Here is a 21,566-nt window from a genome sequence, read left to right as displayed (position 1 = left end):
GTGCTGGAAAATGGTAATTTGTCTTGTAAGACGGGACTCTGAAGGACTGGAGAGTGACCTCTGCACCTAACAGAACAAGAATGACGAATCCCGTCAAATGCCATTTTGTGGGAAGGCAACCCCAGGGTTTAGAGTATTCAGCATTTCGGGAAAAGCCAGAAATCTGGACGCTGGCATTGAATCTTCTGAGCCAGAAAAAATGTCCATAGGCTGGATGCAGGGACCCCATTTTTTTACATCTGGTCCTTGGAGTGCACATGTGGTCAAGCAGGAGAGAAAAGGTTAAAACCGACCACTGAGCAGGGCTCTGTGTTGGCCCGTGGAGGGTTATGTCATTGGTGAACATGCTGCCTCTCCGGCCCTGTCCTGATGTGATGAGATGCACCAGGGAAGGCCTCGTCTAAGGTGCTATTTCTTTCCCTACTCGCTGGTCTCCAGTGGCCTTTGTCACCCTGGTCAGGGCTTTTCCCAGGGCGGGTTCTATTGAGTTTATCTCCAAGTGCCCTGTGTCTTGGCAGAACCCATTCTCAATGAGTATCTGTGAATGAATACCTATGTCAGAAAGGATGACTAAATAAGGTGTCACCAGCTTCAGAGAAAAGCTGTTTTTGAGGAGATGGCTCAAGATGGAAGAACAGGTGCTTGGAAGCTGAGGTAGGATGGGGATGAGGGAAAGCTGTGACGGGGCCATCCTGTGCCGGGACCACCTGGGACACTGCTGCACGCTCTCCCAGGGGACGATGTGTAGATCCCGGCAGTGTCCTCTCCCACTGCTGAAGTCTAACAAGGCTGTATGCTCTGCAGCAGAGCAGAAAGCTCAGGACCGAGAGCAGGGCTCGGCTCTGTGCCTTGGCTGCGGTCACCTGACCGGCCCTGCCTTTTACTGAAGTGGCTGGAAGGTCTCGGCCACAGCACGAGTGACTGTTCCCCTTCCGGAACCTCGAAAGGCCCAAATGCAAGGTGTGTGGGGAGAGAGAAAAGGAAAAAGATTCGTATAAAAGTATGAAAATGAGAGAGAAAGAAAAATTGAAGAGCACAAGGAAAACTGTTTGTTGAAACAGCCTCTCAGGTTTTTGTTTTCTTTCTTTTTGCTCCACGCACAGTGAGTCGGGATCTTTTCTGTCACAGGTACCATACCAGCTTCAGCATTGTCTCACTGATTAAGGGGACGACCCCTAGGATTTCTCCTTACAGATCCGTCTTCCCTACTCCTGCGCTCCGTTGCTTTAGGATTTCATTACAGGTTTCAACAAAAGGAAACAACCAAATGCACAAAATGATCCCCTGAACACATATCCAAATAGTCAAAACACACAAATCGAGCCCAGCAGAAGGTGGTGATGGTGGACGCACACCTCTGGGTCCAGGTGACCTTCAGCGGCGACTTGCAAAGGCCGCACCACGGCTCAGTGGGACCATGTCTCTGCAAGCTCCATGCTGCTCGTCCTGTTTCCGCTCCTACTGCCTCCCGAGCTGGCTGCTTGCATTAAGTGCACAGCTTCCCGCTGCTTATTGGGGAAGGCAGGCCCTACACGTCGCCTGTGTTGAGCTAATGGCCTTTTTGTCGTCTTTTTCGTGGCGATTTCCAAACAGGCTGCAGGTAAACATTAGAGTAAAGATAAAAAGAAAGGAGGGAAGCAAGATGGGAAGAAAGAGATTCTGTTACTCTTTACTGTACAGGTAGTAAGTTCTCGTGAAAAGGGAGCCTGGCTCTTACTCCACTCTTACTACCCCATAACTTACAGTAAGTATTTGACATATTAGGATTTTGTATGTAAACTGGATCAGAGACCTCTCACCCCCCCTAAAAAAGGAGAGCCCAGGGGTCTCTTCGAGCCTGTCCAGGCCTAAGGTTGTTTATTTCTTCCATGTCTCCGGTCTGAGCCATTAGAGTATAACCAATTATTTCTTCCATGATCAAAACGCTTCTTCTCAAATCAGTGGTCAAAGGACAGGTCCCTAATCCTAGCAGAGGAAATGCATTCAGCTTGTATATGGCTAATGCCCTGAAGAAAGCTTTGCAGAGAGGGCAGAATATTAAAACAGTGGGCGATGCCACAGAATATTTCTTGTAGCATTTGGAATATATGAATAAAGGTTATCTGGCATGTGTATATGTGTGTGTGTGTGTATTCATGAGTTGTGCATATAGGGATATGCAGCATTTCCAAATCAAATGAATTTAATTCAATGCCCTGGGAGCCAGGGATGGAGTGGCAGAGTGGCTGACTGGGAAATCACTTTGTACATTTGATCCACAAAATGCAAGGTTTTTCACATGTGTAGATACACTGTTTGATGTTTGGATTTGAAAGGGGCATTAGTGATGACTTCTCCCAGTTTCCAAATTTTATAGGACCAGATCCTAAACGCAAACATAGAATGCTGAGTCCCAGTGTGCATTTTTAATGCCACAAAAGGCTGATTATTTCACTTAATTAGCAAAATAATTTCTACCCTCTCTTACCTCTATTAAAGCATGACACAGTTGTATATTTAGGAAGATTACAAGTCAGATACAGAAACCAATTTAAATTTTTACAGTAATTCCAAGTATGGATAGTTTTTAGTTCTTGACCTTGGAAATACCTGTGTGGGGAAATGTGCACTTTTACTCTCTGTTATAAAACTTCTATATGGTCCTATCTACTGTGAAGTTTCATCGTCACTAACTCTTGCTCCCAATAAAGTGTAAATACCTAGAGATGGTTGAAAGGACTCTAAAGAAGCCGATTCAAAGAAATCCTTGTATTGCCTACTTATAAAAAAATGGCATATAGATATAGATATAGATATAGATATAGATATAGATATAGATATAGATATAGATATAGATATAGATATAGATATAGATATAGATATAGATATAGATATAGATATAGATATAGATACACATATGTATGTGTGTGTATATATATATATATGTATGTATATGTGTGTGTGTGTGTATGTATTAGCTGTCTCATTCATCTAAGAGTAGAGGAAACTGTGTATATATAGTCAAAAATCACAAATAGTCAAAAAACACAAATCGAGCCCAGCAGAAGGTGGTGATGGTGCACGCACACCTCTGGGTCCAGGTGACCTTCAGCGGCGATTTGCAAAGGCCACACCACCGCTCAGTGGGACCACAGCCCAGTGTGTATATATATACACACACAGTTTCCTCTACTCTTAGATGAAGGAGACAGCACACATTACATAGCCAGTAACTGACGAAGGTGAGACATGATGCTAAGTCTCCAATCTCCGTATCCAGACCTTTTTTTTTTCTACAGATAATGGAGAACATACCCTAGTCTTTATTTTTGAAGGGCCCTTGTCACAGGATTTAAGCTAATTTCAGATCGAGCAATAATTCTGAATCGGTTAGCATGTTTGTCATTGGCCTGTGTGCCACAATTGAAGTGGTGACTATTTTAAGAGCTCTATCTTTGTGTCTATATCCGTGGCAGGTTGTCAGAGTAGATGGGTTTTCCTCCAGCTGAAAATAGGTAGATGGCATTATAGACTCCAAAGGCTGCCTGTTTTCTGGGAGTTAATGGTCATATGACATCCACCTCATTCTTTTGGGGGTGCCTGTTCATTCAGAAAAGCACCTAAACTGCAAAAGTGTGTCGCTGTGGGACAGACTGGGATGTGTTACGAAGAGCCCCACACTGGGAATGACAACGCAGGGATCTGGTCCCAGTTCTGTCACTGGTGAGGGGCCTGACCCGGGAGTAAACCACCAGCCTACACTTTTTTCTTTGAGGACAATGTTTCTTGGATTTATTTAAGATGAAATAGTGGGAAAACAACTTTAGGAAACATTAAACACTATACCCATGCAGTGACTGCCAGAATAGAAACTACATATTAGAAATCAATGCAATACATTAACCTGGCAGGTTGTAATTGCCAATTCAATCATACTTATCATTTTATAGGTTTTACTGATTTGCCCATGTGACTAAGTGATTGAGTTAAACATGGTCATTGCTGCAAATTGTCAAAACCGCTAACGTGATCTGGTAGGATGCATTCAGAGGGCACAGAGTGCCCTGGCAGCAAGGCTGGGAGGTCCTCATGGGTCCAGCATCCAGCACCAACCTGGGACACAGTGGAGGTGCAGTGAATATTTTCTGTGCTGCTAAATCAGTGGAAGTTAGAGTTCCCTGGGTTTTGTTTATGTCTACCTGCCTTAAGATACTTTGAGGTTAACTCAAAAACTCATTTAATAATTAATAGACCTGTGATGTGTGCATTTATTTGTTCTATAAATATTTAATGAGCACCTGTTACATCCCAAATTCTCCACTAGGGGCTGTGGGTAGAATGTCAAGCTAGCCAACTGAGTGGCACTCAATGTCCTTTGCTGAGAAGTGTGTTTCTTTAAAGTTCTTGGAATCAGCAGATCTGAGTTCAAGTCTCAATTCTACTTGTCAGTCGCTAGCTAAGGGGACTGGGTGACCTGTGTACAGTCTGCTGCCATTGGGTGTGTTTATTGCTCTAATCCTGTCCTGCATGCAAATCCCAGTGGCACGTTCTCCACTCCGCCAGCCGGAGCAGAACCATGCACCTCATCACAGAGAGTCAACATGAATATAGATTAAACTCATCTCTGCAAGGCCCTCTCAGGCAACCCGGGAATCAATTCCACATCTGCTAGGTTTGATTAATCGCTGCTTTTTTTTTTCTTCCTTGTGGATCCACTTAGCAAGTGAACTGACAGAAATCAAAGGCCTAGATTTATCTCCTTATGCCCAGTGACTGCTGGCTACTTGTTCAGGGAAACATTCGGCTGTTGGACAGACAGCTCAAAAGGCAATGCTGGAATCACCTGAGGTCTGGTCGATGGCCATACAAGCTCTGAACAACAAAAATAAAGAGGCGGAAGAATTTTTTCCTATTAATGAAAGAATAATAGTTGAATTAATAAATAATCTACACTTCTTTCTCATTTTCCTAAAAAAAAAAAAAAAATCAACCAAATTTTGCCCTAATTTCCTAAAACAAAATAAAACAAAACCCAGATATATGACAGATACATGGTCATTGATAAATAGTCACTTTAAATACCTCCTATCGTGTTTCCCCGAAAATAAGACCTAGCTGGACAATCAGCTCTAATGTGTCTTTTGGAGCAAAAAATTAATATAAGACATGGTCTTATTTTACTACAATATAAGACCAGGTCTTATATAACACTGGGTCTTTAATATGACATAATATAATATAATTCAATGCAATGCAATGCAATGCAATGCAATACAATACAATATAATATAATACTGTGTCTTGTATTAATTTTTGCTCCAAAAGATGCATTAGAGCTGATTGTCTGGCTAGGTCTTATTTTCAGAGAAACACGGTATATGTTGGGCAGTATGCCAACGTTGCATAGCTCAAAAATTAAACTACAGCCTTTTTCAATTTCAGATACTTTTCTGAGAAACATAGTTGTCACAAGCTTTGCTTATACCACTTTTATCCCAGTATGTCCAAGAGCTAAATGCACAGACATTTTGAAATTCAAGAATTAAATTAACCCAGAGATTCTACCCCTCAGAATGTGAACATAGTTGCTAGATGCTGGGGACCAATTCCATTACCTCTACTCACTGGGGCTCAGATGCAGATGAAGATGGAGATGGAGATGATAGAGATGGAGATTGAGATAGAGATGGAGACAGAGAGATGGAGATGACAGAGATAGAGATGATAGAGATGGAGATGGAGATAACAGAGATGGAGATGATAGAGATGGAGATAGAGATGATGGAGATGGAGATTGAGATAGAGATGGAGACAGAGAGATGGAGATGATGGAGATGACAGAGATGGAGATGATAGAGTCGGAGATGGAGACAGAGATGGAGACAGAGAGATGGAGATCATGGAGATGACAGAAATAGAGATGATAGAGATGGAGAGGGAGATGACAGAGATGGAGATGGAGATAACAGAGATGGAAATGATAGAGATGGAGATAGAGATGATGGAGATGGAGATGATAGAGATGGAGATGGAAATGGCGATAATAGAGATGGAGATGGAGATGATGAAGATGGAAATGAACCTAGATACAGACAGAGCTTCTCCAATCACGGATTTTGTATGCTTTGTTTTACAACAATAATACCATTAAACCCTGTGTGGTTCAGGGCCCTTGGTCAAATGCATGTACCTTGTGGGAATGTGGAAGCCCACTAGGTAGCATGGTATCTAATAGTGATGCTTACTCAGTATTTTTGTCTTCAAGCCCAAATTTGGTGGGTCCACTCCACTTCCACCTGTGTGGTACTCCAACAGAGACATCCCTCTTAGCCACAGTAGTCCATTGTGGGGAAAGTACGGGGTTTTTTTGAAAGATGGCAGGAAAATGTGGAGACTAGAAGTGGAGACGGGGAGAAGAAGGATGAGAGGGAAGAACAGGGCATTCTCTGTGCCAAGAGACAATTGATAGGTATTGAGCCAGTCCCTTGATCTTTCTTCTTTTCATGGGTAAAAAGGTGCCCTTGGGAGGAGCTATCTGAAAGCCCTTATCACAGTGACACAGAAAGGGAACAGAATGAAAATTAGTTTGGCTTCAATCTGCTCATTGCTAAACTACCTGGACAAAGTAGTTCCTTTAGTTACAGAACCCGTTGCCCAGCACTGAGTCCCCACTGTGTTGTCTCCCAGGGACTTTTTGTACACATCATGCCAGATGGGGCAGTAGCCAATGAGGCTCTGGTGGCCTGGGTATGACAGAGCCCATTGTATGATTCTCCCTTCCAGTTTGACCCTTCTCTAAGTGTCTTTCAATATCTTCTTTCTAAATCATCACTGTGTCTTTTTCTTCTACCTTTGCTCCCAAATACTCAGTCTTAATAAAGGACACACACACACACACACACACACACACACCTTTCCAATACAGCTTTAGCTAGAACGATGCAACTGGTGAGCAAGCTGCTCTCCCCTTTCTCCTCCTCAGGGTTTTCTAATGGAACAAGCAAATAAACCTAATTTTATTTTGTGTCACCACCAACTACTTAATGTAATACTGCTTAGTACATCAGGTAGCATGAGTATCAACCAGGCAAATGAACCATATGTCCCCATGTTTAAGGAAGAATGACAGTCTGTATAATGCCAGGCTTATGCCATCCTCCCTTCTGTGCTCCCTCTTTGTAATAAAATTTTAAATTGTTCATGCTCAACTCCTGAGAACCTTGTCATGGCGAGCCTTTCCCAGGCTGTACATGCTGAAGGTATCAGGAGCCATCTGAGAGTCATGCCTCTGTCACCAGAGATGTAACAAGCTCAGGTCCTGCGTGTACCCCTGTCAGTCTCGCCCTCGTTTCCCCCTCTTGCTATCCCACCCTCCTTCTGTTATCCCACTGGCCTCTCCAGGTCTGGCTCAGTGCCCCTTTAGCACAATGCGTGTAGAACCACCTGCTGGCCCGTCACTGAAGATGGAAAGCCCGCCTTTAACTCCCGCCTGCCCGGCTGGTGTGCTGTTTTACACTGCTGTCTTGGGTTAGACGACTATTGCTGCAGTCCGTATTTAAAATGTTTAATGATGGGTCATAACACCCTGTAGCTTTCAACTGAGGGCGAGTATGACAGAGCACAGAAGTTCCTCATGTACATGGACCTTATAGGTTCCTGCCCTGTACCTTATGCCAGAAGTGTGTAAGCTCATGCCCTGAGCTCATAGCTCTGTCGGTAGGTTTCAAGTTTGATCACGTGTAAGAACCTGATGAAAAATACAGATCCCAGGGCCATGCCCAAGATGTTGAGTCAGTAGGAGTGAAGCGGGGCTGAGGAACCAGTATTTCTATAAATCCACACTCTCTGCTCCCAAGAGAAGATGAGGCTATTGGATATCAGCCAAACACTGGATTGGTACAAACATGTTACCTAGAAAATTGAAACTTCATTTAACCTATTTTTCCTCCAGAATTGTACTTCCTATATGAAAATGTTCTGCTCCTCGTCTTATCTCACTATGGAAGTCCTCAGTTCACTTAGTTTTGGAAAATATGAAAACAATTTGCCTAGAATGGTGTCCGATTACTTCAGTGTTTTCTGATAATTTCTGAGTGACATTTATATCTTCCAAAGTTTACATAGATATTCAACAGCAATAACTGTATAGGGAGAAAAGGTCAGTAATTAGTGCCAGGTGTACAAATAACCTTTTTTTGTTCTTGGTTTGACTTTTGAGCAAAGAAGTGATTAGTTGACATGCTTACTGTAAAATGCTCCTTACTAGAAAGAAAATGGTTGCTGAACAGGTACGTGGTTCTACCCACACCTTCTTACTGACGCTGGAGGGCATGGTGAAAATAAATAGATAGGAGTAAATAGATAGAAATTGAATTGCTGTCTTGATAACCATTATGATCCGCTGAAAAAATGAAAGCCATTCCTATTGTGTGGAAGTCAGGCTTGTTAATATCTTCAAAATGAGGAGTGGGTTTGTTAGAGCAGTGTTTTTAGTCACTGGTTGTTATTTTCCAATTTCTGTTTAGTTTTACTTTTTTTTTTGCACAGTGGAACTTTTTTTTTTTTATTTTTCCCAGTGAAATTAATGCAAGCTCCCATTTCATGACAGTTTAAATTTAGCCACCCTGGCCTGTGTCCAGGGGGGAGAACCAGAGCCCCACTCAACACCCGCCCCTGGTGTGCCCCAAGAATCCCCGAGGTCTCCTGGGAGCCTAGTTTGAGAACTGCTGATTTGGAGTGACAAATCTGATTCTCAAGTATGACTTGTCGAACTACTCATTTATTTATAAGTACAGTTGCAAACCAATTTGACAGTCCCTGTGAAACATTCTGGGTCTATAAATTGGAATGAGCTCAGTCTCATAGGGAGGCAGACAGGCCAACAGCTGCAGTGCAGAGAGGCACATGTCACCACAGAAAGAAGACTGAGGACATTCAGGAACTCGGCTCACAGGAGTCCAGAGAGGCCTCAGCAGGTTGCACGCACCTAAACTTGCACAAGAGCATTTTTCCCAGAAGAGGAAGGTGGGAGGAACAGGTGTGTCATGTGGCTACTTACTCCATAGTCAGTTTCATAATCAGTGCCAGTTCAAAGGTCACGTAGACTTCCCTTCAACACATGATACATTTTCCCCACAATTCCTTGAAGTACACACTCTGATCATTTTGTGAGTCTGATTACTAGTAGACTCTGATTACTAACGGGTTGCTTAGATATACTTACCTACATACACTTTCATTCTATCTCAGATTAAGTTAACAAATACAGCCAGAAATCTTTTCTTCTCATACTTGACCCTGAGTCTCATCATATAATAATAATAATATCCATTTACAGAGTATGTGGCATGAACATACAGTGTGCTAAGATGCTAGATACATCATCTCTTGGTGTTACATGATATCCATGAGGGGATTATTATTTATTCATATTTTTAAGTAGATGATAGGACAGCTTCCAATTCCAGGAAGCCCTGACTCCAAAGCCATGTGTAATGTTAACCATCACAATATAGGACTTTCATGTACCATAGAACCCATCTGTGCAGCTAAAGGCAGACCATCAGACTCTACACATTATTTCATCCTTGTTTTTTTACTTAGACTAAAAATTTCTAACAACAGTGACATATGTAGTTAAACTTTTTATACCAACAAAAGGCATAGAATACATCTATATGTTGTCAAAATACTGATAGAGGAAGTCAATTCATATCAGTAAGATAAAATAGTGAGTCATCTTGGTGACTTAGCATTCTGCATCCACGAGGCTCAAATGACTGGATTTTGAATGAAACATACAATATAATTTCAGTGACATATAGATATGCAAATTCAATCAACAATGATAAACTCCCTAAGCTCCATAGAGGACCTGATCTAAACACAAAATTATGTATTATAATTAAGAAGAGAGCATTAGAGCTAGCAGACAAGGAGTCACATCCACGCTGGCCCCCACTCTCAGCCACAGTTGTGAGCTTAGGTGTATAGGCTCTGAGGGTTTGGAAAGTCCACTAGCATCCGTCACTTTCACTACCATCTTCCAAAGAGGAGGGCGAAACATTTCCCAGATAGGTACATTCTGAAATCACCAGATTACAGACCTGGAGTGAACGGGGTTTCATCATTAACATTACCGCCCAACTCCATCACTCTTTAGACCTCAGAGCACCCAGGACCTCAGGGACAAAGTTCATAGTTTGGGGTTATCTGCTTGTGTTTGAATCTTGTCTATCTTAAAGTATACTGCAGTTAAAACTTCACATTGGCCAAATTTCAAAGCCCGGAGGAAATCGCACAGGAGGTATCATCATCAAGGTAACGAGAGAGAAGCCAGCATGCCCTCGTGGTGTCCAGGCTCCCCCCACCCCTACCGTTTCTCCAGTCGGTTCTCCCCTACTTATTTTGGGGCACACTTTTTAAAAACTTCTTCTAAGTCCTGTGTTCACAAATGTTTGTCCTGTGCCAACTTTATCATTTCCCGTCTTTTCTTTTGATTTGCTTGGCCTGCAAGGCATGCTGGTATATGCATCTGTATTAATTCCTCTTTGTATTTTCTCAGCATCCGAAAATACCGCTGCAAATGGAGGCTTTTCTTTCTTTTTCTCTTCTACGAAACAACTCAATATTCCTGTTAGGCCGCTTTCATTGGATTAATTTAGCTAATCTTTCCATCTGATGCTGTTTTGTTAATGTTAAATCACATTTTCTCAACATTTTATGGTAATCAGCCTAACAGCACACTCTGGCATGCCTTTGGAATAAAGACACATCATGACACCAAATAATTATGTTATTTAGCAACTGCTCTCATCTGCCGTCTCCTAATTTGTGTCATAATTCAGTCACCCTGAGTCTGTGTTTGTGTTGCGTGTCAGCCACTACAAAGCTGGTGCTTAAATTACTTGTGTATGTTAAACAAGGAGTCACTTTTTGATGAATTCTGAGGTCTGAATATCTGATGTCTGCTTTCTGCTTTGGAGTTTAGGACACTTGAACTAGAAACTGAACTTTGAAACATTTGGTTGTTTACACCAGTAATTATGCATTACCCATAAAGTACAATTGCAGAAACCACAGATTAAAAAAAAATTAGACACTGCCAGCAGTAATATTATTATTTCCATGTAAATTATAAATTGAGTCAATTGCTAGTCTCCATGTAACACCTCTGCACAGTTCTTGGCTATTTAAACCCTTGGAGTTAGCTGCGTGATGATCCCAAATCATCTTTGACTAATCAATTCATGAGAAGCATATCTTCAGCTATTTCATCTGTTTAAAATATATATTCCTCTAGTGTGTTGAGAGTGGTGAGAAAGGACAAATTAGAGGCACCCACATATGCCTCTGTTTCCTCAGGCACCTGAGAAGAACTTGCTTTCTGACCAAACAGCAAAATTGAATTGATTTGTGCTACCAGTTTGATTTGCCACTTCACATAGGTTTCCATTTTTGTTTACTTTCCTAACCCCTCACCCCCTACTACATAGATATGTTTACGCACTCTGCTTAATGCAACTTAACACAAGAGACAACAGAAACACAATTATTTGTCTGGAGCTAGGACAGAGGATGAGAAAATACTATAAATATGATTGCTGTATTTCTGTGAAACAATCACATACTGAGGAACACCCCCCGCCCCCAAACAGGTCCATGATAACATAATTAAAACAATTTTGTTATGGATTTTATTGGACCTTTAGTTTCGTGATTGGAAGTTTACAAAAGAGTAATTAAGATGTGTTCCGTACATGCAAGTCTTACCCTCAGTAACACTGATGTAAACGCACTGCTTCACCTCCATGCTTATACTGTGTCATACGGCGTAGCCAACCTAGTGGAGAAGTCACGTAGCTAAATAACCACTTAGTTCATACTAGCTAGCTTGTACTTTTACAGAAAGAGGTTATTTGACTAAATGACTTTCTGTTCACTCACTGAATTTACAGATAATAGTTATAAACATATATCCAGACCTAGAAAGAAAAAGCCAAAGATTTTGGAGTAGATACAATCAGAAGACACACATTAATTAAGTACCTACAGATTGCCGGTATTCTTCAGGAATACAAAGGAATAAAGATTGATAGCTACCATGTTGAGGGCACTCTTTACCCTCTAGACTTATGCTCAGCATTTTTAATATATTTTTTAATTCTCAAAACAAACTGATGTTGTTATTGCTACTGTTATCCCCATTTTACATGTAAAATTTGCATAAAAATCAAGCAGGTACTCCCAAAGTAACACAGCCAAAAGGGAAGCTGGGACACAAAGCAAAAGTAGGCTGACTAAAGTCCATGGTCTCAAAACACCTCAAAAACTTTGCCTATTCAGAGAGTGAAGACTTGTTTCAAAAGAAAATTATGACAAAGGAGTAAAGGCAACACATGGAGCCAAGATGGCCTTTTCAACACATATGGCTGAAACAATGGGACGTGCACATGCCTCAGAAATTAACTTAAACTGGATCAAAAACTTAAAAGTAAAACACAAAACAGTAAAACTCCCAGAAGATAACAGAGGAGCAAACCTAGACCACCTTGGGTATGGTGATGATGTTAGGTACAACAAAGGCAGATTCATGAAAGAAAGGCACGATAAGCTAGACTTCATTAAAATTAAAACCTTCTGCTATGTGAAAGACAATGTCAACAGAATGAAAAGTTAAGCCACACATTGCGAGAAAATATTTTCAAAAGACACATCCAATAAAGGACTATTATCTAAAATACACAAGGAGCCCTTAAAACTCGATGGTAAGAAAACTCCATTGAAAAGTAAGCCAAAGACCTTAATAGACACCTCATCAAAAAAGACAGAAGGCTGGCAAATGAACCTATGAAAAGCTGTTCCACATCATAGGTCATCGGGGAAATGAGAATTAGAACAACACCTATCAGAATGGCCCACGTCCAGACTGACAACACCAAATGCTGGTGAGGACGTGGAGCAACTGGAACTCTCATTCATCGCTGGTGGGAGTGCAAATGGTGCAGCCACTTTGGAAGTCAATTTTTAAAATTCTTATAAAACTAAATATACTCTAACTATATGATCCACCAATCACCCTCTTTGGCATTTACCTAAAGGAGTTGAAGACACACATCCACACAAAACCTGTACATGAGTATTTATAGCAGTTTATTCCTAACTGCCAAAAGCTGGGAGCAGCCAAAATGCCCTTCTGTAGGTGAAGGATAAATAAACTGTGGTCCATCCAGACCATGGAATATTATTCAGAGCTAAAACAAAAGAGCTCTCAAGCCATGGAAAGACGTGGAGGAAACTTAGATGCATATGACCAAGTGACAGAAGCCAGTCTGAAAAGCATGTGGCATGAGTCCTACTATATGACATTCTGGAACAGGCAAAACTGTGGAGAAGTAAAAATCCCAGTTGTCACCAAGGATTGGGGGTGGGGAAGCTGCATAGGTAGAACATAGAGAATTTTAGGGCAGTGAAAATGCTGGATGACACTATGACGATGGGTAGATGCTATTATACATTTTCCAAACTCACAGAACGTACAACAGCAAGGGTGAACCCTGAGGTACACGGTGCTATTTGGGCGACTGACATGTCAGTGTAGGTTCTTAGTTGTAACAAACATACCATCTGGTGGGGATGATGACAGTGGCGGAGGCTGTGCATGTGGGGAGGAGAGGTATATGGGAATCTCTGTACCAGTCTCTCAACATTGCTAAGAACCTAAAACTGCGCTAAAAAAAAATACAAGGCAGCATAATGATTCAGATAATGATTCAGTAACAAAACAAAACAAAACACTGACTCAGGATCAGAAGACGGCGTCCTGGCTGTGGTTAAATGATTAATTATTAATCCTCCCCGAATATTAGTTTTATTGATGTGGAAAACATAAGTGATCTTTCACATTGGGGGGGGGGAGATACTGTGGATTGCAGTGATCGGGAGGAGAGGTATCACAAAGAAGGCTGCCTACCTTAGCCCAGGTTCCCTAGGAAACAAAGCAAAGCGTGAACAGGAAAAGACTGGAAGCATGAGGACCTGGTTTTGTTGCACTGGCCACTGACTCACTTTAAGCCACAGAGTCACCCAGCTTGCCCTTTGGCACCTGGGCTCACTCAGCCACATAAACTGTCTCCAAATAGAAACTACTTGGAAACAAAAAGGGATTTATCTCTCTGGCTGTCCTTTTGCTGGTGGGGTTGCGCTGTGGGGACCTTTGACAGATGATGGCACTAAGAGAACCTGAGAGAACCTACTTATAATGTGTGTCTGAAACAGTAGCCGACAGTCAACATAAGCATAGGAGGATGGGCGGGACTCAGGTGAGCAGCTCAGGTGCAGAGCCCCTTCTGGACCCGTAGGCCAGAGTCCAGAGTCCAGGCTTTCATCTGACAGGTCCGTGAAGGATGTCCTCTAAAGAAGATGTGAAAATTCTGAACATGCTTCCTGTTTGGGACTTACAGGACAGTTTCCTGAAAACAATATCTATGGTCTTACCCAGAAGATGAACAAAGGAGATGAATAACATATTTAAGAATTTCTTCCGTGTGTGTGTGTGTGTGTGTGTGTGTGTGTGTGAATTTCCTGGCATGTGTTTCCTCTTGTTTAGAACTGATTCAAGATTCTAAGTGTATTGTGCTTTACTGCAGATGGTCTGAGTCACTTAGCGAGGCTGGATTTTGATTTTCTGTGGCCCATTCAATTATCTCTCTTGAGACAGCACTTCGTTTTTCTCTCTCTTGCTCTCTCTGTCTCTCTATTGTCTCTTTTACTGAGTTATCTCTTTTGGGTTCTTACTACTCTGATGATATCAATGGCAAAAGAGGTTTTCATCAATTCATTGATTAAGTCACAGCCAGAAGTCTGAGAAGTTTTCTGTGGCTAATTGCCATTAGAGCCATTTAGTGTTTTTCCATAAAAGGAGAACTTTTATTTTGACTTAAATAAGCAAACTTCGGTATTTCCTTACTTGTAGATCATATCTGTCATTTTTTGTACCTTGTTAAATAAGGAATTTTTAAATGATAGCGTATTAAGTGACACTGAGATTAGCATAGATATGCCTATTAACTATGATAATCAGGTGCTAAAATTATTAAAATGTAATATCAGTGTTTGATCTAAAATGGATTCCAGGGGGACATTTTACCTAAAACCTAAATTGTGAAGAGTCAAAATTTATACACACTTTTTTATTTCTTATCTAACTTATTCTAATCCAATTTATTTTACATTTTCTAGAAATCAGTAAAATTAGACAGTCAATTAAAATTTCATGGTCTACAGTATTATCTTTAGACAAAACTGGAAGCAGTACTCCAGTTAATAATCTAACTGTAAAAATAGCAGGATTGCTCTAGTTTCAGAAATTGTAATTGCCCAATGTCCTAATTTTTCTTAGTTCAAGAAATTTAGCTAGTACTAATCTCCGATGTCCCAAAACTTTGTGATATTATCAAACAAAGCAATCAGAGCCTTCCTCATTTTCTAATCACAATTTGGAATCTACATAGGTAGATCTATTTTCTATATGTCAATCAATTAAGATTGGATATTTATCCAACTGGTTGTAGTGATAAAGTAGTCGTGAATGCTAATCACTATTGTATTTGTGAAGTTTATGATGAACAGACATTACATACACCTCAGGAAAGCCAGGGAAAGATACCTCACATTCGTCTTTAAGTAGATCCTTAGAATGACACAAAATTTGACAACATGTTCCAGGGGAAGGAGTCCTACAAGTTCATTTGATGTGGTCGCCTGTCTTCCTGGTGTTCTCGTCACAATAGCACATGCAATAGTAAGAAGGGTGGGAAATCATGCAGACGGGCCAGGTCTGTTTCTTTGTTTTCCTTGTGTGCTCCTCGCACTCCCTGACAGTGAGAAGACTGAGATGTCGTATATTCAGTCACTCGATGTGGTCTGCCTTGAACTTATCAGTTAACCTTGAAATGTTCACATATGTTGGTGGCTCAGTTTTCTACATGTTCTATTTTCTGATTCCACTATGAAATTTACCAGTGTCACTTGACTGCCAGGCACAGCTTGCACTTCTGAATTTCTACCTTTTTATGCTCAGAATGAAATTAGAGGAATAGTGTGGTACATTACAAATGTTAACTATTAATGTTTCTATTGTTGAATGGTCATACTACAGCTACACATGTAAATGTCTGGAAATTCTAATTTTTACACAACATCTTATTTTTTATTAAATATGATTTTATATCAGCTTGAAGTGTACAGTATAGTGGTTAGATACTTATATAATTTATGAAGTAACCCCCCGATTAGTCTAGTACCTACCTGGTACCATATGTAGTCATTACCATATTATTGTCTATATTCCCCATGCTGTACTTTACATTCTTGTGACTATTTTGTAACTACCAAATTTTTTTAGAGAACATTTTAACCTATAGATAGAATGCTTCGGTAATTTGGGGAAAATTTTTCTATTCAATTGTGTAAACAGTTGAAATATTCTGATTTGGTGGGTATTTGAGCCTAGAGACTTGAGAGGAAGAATATTGTCACTGAACTGTGAAGTGACCTTAGTGGGAGAGTTACAGAGGAAACACACAGAGCCCAGAAGGCAGGTATCAGAGCTCAGTGACACCAAAGCTCAGGGACCGCTAGCCATGAGCTAATTAAAGCCACAAATATGCTGCTGAGTTCAGCCAGACACAGGGTTTGAAGACGCCGAACATGAGTAAGAACCAAAGTGAGAGTCAAAAGTACTAGTCTGAACCCTGGAGGTGGGCGATGGTCAAACACTAGTGTCAGCCAAGAATAAGACTAAAATTAATCGCTGGCATTTGGTTAATTCGGTTCTCATATCAGCCCTAGTATCATTCCCAAAATAAAAATGAGAACACTGTCGACTGGAAGACAAAGTACCACGCACACAGACAGCAAGTCGTGTGGACTCCACAAGGGGTCTTGAGCAGTGAAACAGGGCTGGGGACAGTCTTCCTGGCATTAGTCTCCTTTCCAAACGCCTTGCACATACCTCTCAGGTCCCATTCATTCTCTGGCTGGACAAGAAACTGGTTCGTTACAAACCAATCTGTTGACCGCTAACCAGGAATCAGGCAGAGAGCGAAGCACTTGTAACAGCTTCTGTCATTTACTCCTGACCACTTTGTGATGCGGGTAATACACGTGTCCCCATGTCACAGAAAGCTAGCGACCTGCACTGTGCAGTCACTTGGCCCCAGCTCAACAAATATTAAGTGTGGAGCTCAGATTTAGTCCCAAGCAATTTGACCCCACTCCCGTGTTCTACCTACTCTGCTAAGAAAACCATGACTTCATAGGCTGGTGTAAGAGAAGTAGAAAAATAATCCTTGGTATTAGTGTTGCCATCATCATTACCTCACAGGTTAAAGTGTTTATGGTTAAAACACTCCAACAGCAGGATATCAAACTCACCTTTACAATCTCAGAAACACTAAGAACCCCGAGGAGATTCACCTTCGTGCACACACACAAATGTGCCATCCCCTGATGGGGATCGGTGGGTGCTCTGGGAACTTGAAGCAGCACTTGCTTCCTGGTCTAAAGCGAAAGACACACTTAAAATTGTGACCCTGCACCACCTGGGGACGGGGGGTACCTTGAGTCAGTGATAGCTTCTTTCTAGCCCTCAGTGTCCTGATTGTACAGTGGGGATGAGCCCCGCGGTGTGACTTAAGGATCCAATGAATTGCCACTTACTGCACACTCAGTAGAGGGACTGTGCAGGGTGAGATCACAGGAATAGTCCCTACCCTGCTGAGAACTGAGCAGTGAATTTTATCATGGAAAACAGCATCCTTTGTGTTAACATGGTTTAGTTCCCACATCCCTATTGTCATATCTAACATGTGCCTTCAACACAGCAGGTATTTAGTAAATATTTGTTGAATAAATTAAGAAGGAAAAAAAAGTCTTACCATTGCCCCATTTCCAATCATGCATTTAAATTGCCTTTGAAATATTGGAAGATTTTCCCATATTCATTGGTATGCACATATTTCCATAGATGATTTTATGACCTACTGTCTATTAGCAGTACAGTATCAGCATTCAATCCAAAAATAAATATATATCATACGTAATCAATCACTTTATTGTCTCCTGCTTTTTTCCCTACAACTATATTCTATTCCCTAATTGTTCATGCAAATCTCCATTTTTATCACCAGAATGCTTTCCCATTTTTTCAGATAGCCAAGCTTATCTACACCTGTCACCATGTTTTGTTTTTAAATGCCAGAGGAGCTTAAATGGAATAAAGATAGAATATTTTAACATATTTTATTAATATGTCCCTTTCTACCTTCCAGATACCATTTAAAGTATCTTTTAGAATATTTCAAAAGAAAGATAGAAAAAACTCAGTCTTTATTTTGCTCTATGGATTACCAAAACCATCAATTAAAACGTTCCAGTTAATTTTTACATGTGCATTCTTCCTTATCTGAAAATGTAAATTGCTTTGTACAATTTGATCTTAGTTTGATTTTTTAAAATCATTTCTGCTAAGCCAGGTTTGGTATGTGACATTACTGGAAATTCTCATTTTTAAAAATATTTCTGTTTGATTCTTATGCATAAAATTAGGGCTATGATTAGGTGGTTTGATTCCATCAACATTGTCACAAAGTTTTCTTACTATATTTTAACACCTCTCATTAATGAAGAAACGATAAATGACACATTGAAATATTCATATTTCTTATCACGTGATAGACTTTCTAGTTATTGTTAAATATCTGGTGTCTATATCCTAAGTCAATGGGGAGAATTATTTTTTAATTATCTGTTTTTAATAAATGATAAGTCAGTATGGTTACTACTTTGGTTACTTTCCTAAATCATTTAAATCTAACTTTTTTATTCTTTTGTACATTTTTACATATTACCCGTAGGAAAACAAGGGAGATTCTTACTTAGAAATAAAGATAATCTTTACAGACTGAAGTTTGAGTCTGAATTGTTCTGAATTGACCATTGCTTCTCAAACTTTATCGTGCACATCGATCTGTGGGTCTCTTGCTAAAATGCAAAGTCTTGCATGAGACCACATTTTGAGAGGCAAACATACAAGACTATTCTAAGGACAGCTAATGATAACTCAGCAGCAACTTCTTGAACATCATCGTTAACGTGTCGAATTAGTTTCCTGCAAGTAAGGTAAAAGTGATGGCTAGCAATAATGGCTAGCAATAATCAGATATAACTTTCCATCCATTCTCTAAGGCTTATTAGCTGTTTGCTCTTGGGCTGATTTCATATTTTCTCAGTAAGTCTGCCTTCTCAGTATTTTGAATAGTGGTAGGCACTTGAGAAATATCCAGTGACTGATTAAAATTTCAAAAGAAATAATCAGTTTAGATGATAACAATTTTAATTCAAATTAACAAACATTATTGAACAAGTACTATGAGCCTGAAAAGGGTGATGGATTCAGGGTAATATTAAACCACTGTTAACACAAATAGTCCCTTTCTAAGAGTTAAGTGAAATACTATGACATATAAACATTGGCATTACTAGCTGGGAAATGTGTCTGATGGCATTTAGATATCAGCAGATATATTTTTAAAATCATTTAAAATGTTCTATTAGCCAAAATTTTAATGTTTTCTGTTGCTGAAAATTCTGAGTTATTCCTAAATTCTAAAGGTCGATAATGCACCCAAATGCTTCTCACATTGACCTCTTCTAATTAAATCAGATAAAGAATTGTATTGAGTTAGAAATGTGCTGCCCAGGAGAATAGCTTTGTTACTGTCAATTATGGTATGATTTCATTGTGAATGTAAATTGAGATCGAGAAACTAGACATTTTAGAAATTAAATAAGATAGCAAATGTCTGCTGTTGGGAACTACTCCAAGATAATGATTTTTAAAAAGAATTCTGAATATGTGCCACAGCCCATTCTAAACCCAGATGTGGCCCCTTGCCGTCACTTCATGACAGAATGTGGAAGCACTGGCTAATAATAAACCCAGCGTCAGTAGCTGGTTTTATACAAATTGTAGTTGACTGATATTCTGTGTGTTCCAAATTGGGTAATTAATTGTATTAGCTGCATTTCATGTAATACACACATATTAGAAACAATAATACATTTGCAGTGCAACAAACACTGTTTCATTATTGTTAATGGATGTGACGTGCATACCAATTGTCTTGCCTTTCCTTCCTTTAAAACTGTTGGCCTTAAAAATTACTTTTCATCACTTGTTTTTGTACAATCCTGACTACCCACTAGTGTTTTTACAGATGTGTTTTTTTAAAGATGGCTAATTCAATTTATAAGACATAAAACTGGGCAGATGCTTTGGTTCTTCCATTTTTTGGTCTCCTCATGAAACATTTGATGGTGATATTGTCAAGAAGCCAATCTTGGGGTTTCCCCCAGTTACAACAGCATTCTGATGTTTGCTTTTGACTGTTTCGGATTTTCAGAGAAAACATAATAATAATCATTTTGTGAAAGATTGGAACTTCTTCAGTAACTATCCCTCCATCCTGTGCTCTGTGCCTGCATGCATTATGGGAACATTTAAGTCAGTCTGATTAATGAAGCCTTTATTCTTTTTTCTCCTTCCATCCCCTTTTGATGGGGTTGGCTGCTTAATGCGGGAGGGGGTGCTAAATAAGACAAGGAGTAAACTATGTGAAACTGGCTTGCCTTTCTCCAACACCAAGTTTAGTTCCATCAGGGAGTGGACTTTTCAAAATGCACAGTAAATAGTCACATATGTTGTTAAATTAGGCAAATGGGCATTGTAGCATCAAGCAGGCATGTGATTTCTAAAGTGCATTGAAACTAAGAATGCTAATTCAGGTTATGGTATGATAATTATCAATACTGCATCAGCATAAAATCAAATAGCATTTATTCTCATATGTGGATTCTGAGAATGCTGACAATTTAGAATGGAATGCTAGGAAAGGAATGCATGCATATTATCAAACATACCCAGGGTTTCAGTCATGACTTAAAATGGAAGTACATGGTTAAGACTTATCCATTTTAAAGAGCCTCACATATTTTCCGTTAATTATGTATTATCCTTTAGAGTGTTTCTCTTGGAGGACGGCAGCCTTAAGATACAAAACGTGAGCAGGTCAGATGCGGGATCCTACACTTGCATCGCTACGAATCAGTTTGGTGTCGCGAGGAACACCGGCAGCCTGGTCGTCAAAGGTATTCCATCCTCTTCATTTGTGCCTAATGAACACTGGAGAAACGTATGCATACCCGAGCCTCACGGCATCAGACCTGCGTCATGCTGTGCATGGGAAATACTGGATTTCACAGTGTGTTTAAGAGCCATGTCCATTCTCACTAACATGTGCTCATCGCCAGCGGGATAGCAGGGCAGTGGGAATGCTTCGGCAGTCAAAATGCTGTCAGCGGGTAGCAGAATTAAAACCTGCACCAGAAGTATCGGAATTTTCACAAATGCCTCAGTGCGGAGGGACAGGGGTGGTGGACAGTTTGATAAAGTCAGTGGATCATATTTTTGTTGGTTCAGTTTCCTTCAGACACTCTCATTTCGTATGAAATTTTTACCTGCCTAG

At 40.3% G+C, this 21,566-nt stretch overlaps 1 protein-coding gene across 1 annotated transcript in view; it reads left to right on the top strand.

Annotated features, from left to right (window-relative positions):
• CNTN6 (contactin 6) overlaps positions 1 to 21,566 on the top strand; it is a 245,443-nt gene that overhangs the window by 188,439 nt on the left and 35,438 nt on the right. The window contains exon 12 of the mRNA XM_081072742.1: positions 21,062 to 21,189. Coding sequence (XP_080928868.1) covers positions 21,062 to 21,189 — 128 coding nt within the window. The remainder of the gene's footprint in view (positions 1 to 21,061; positions 21,190 to 21,566) is intronic.

The sequence above is a fragment of the Rhinolophus hipposideros genome (genome assembly GCF_964194185.1).
Source record: "Rhinolophus hipposideros genome assembly, chromosome: 14".
NCBI classification, from domain to species: Eukaryota; Metazoa; Chordata; class Mammalia; order Chiroptera; family Rhinolophidae; genus Rhinolophus; species Rhinolophus hipposideros.
The sequence above is the reverse complement of the archived record's forward strand: the minus strand, read 5'-3'. Positions and strand labels throughout refer to the sequence as shown.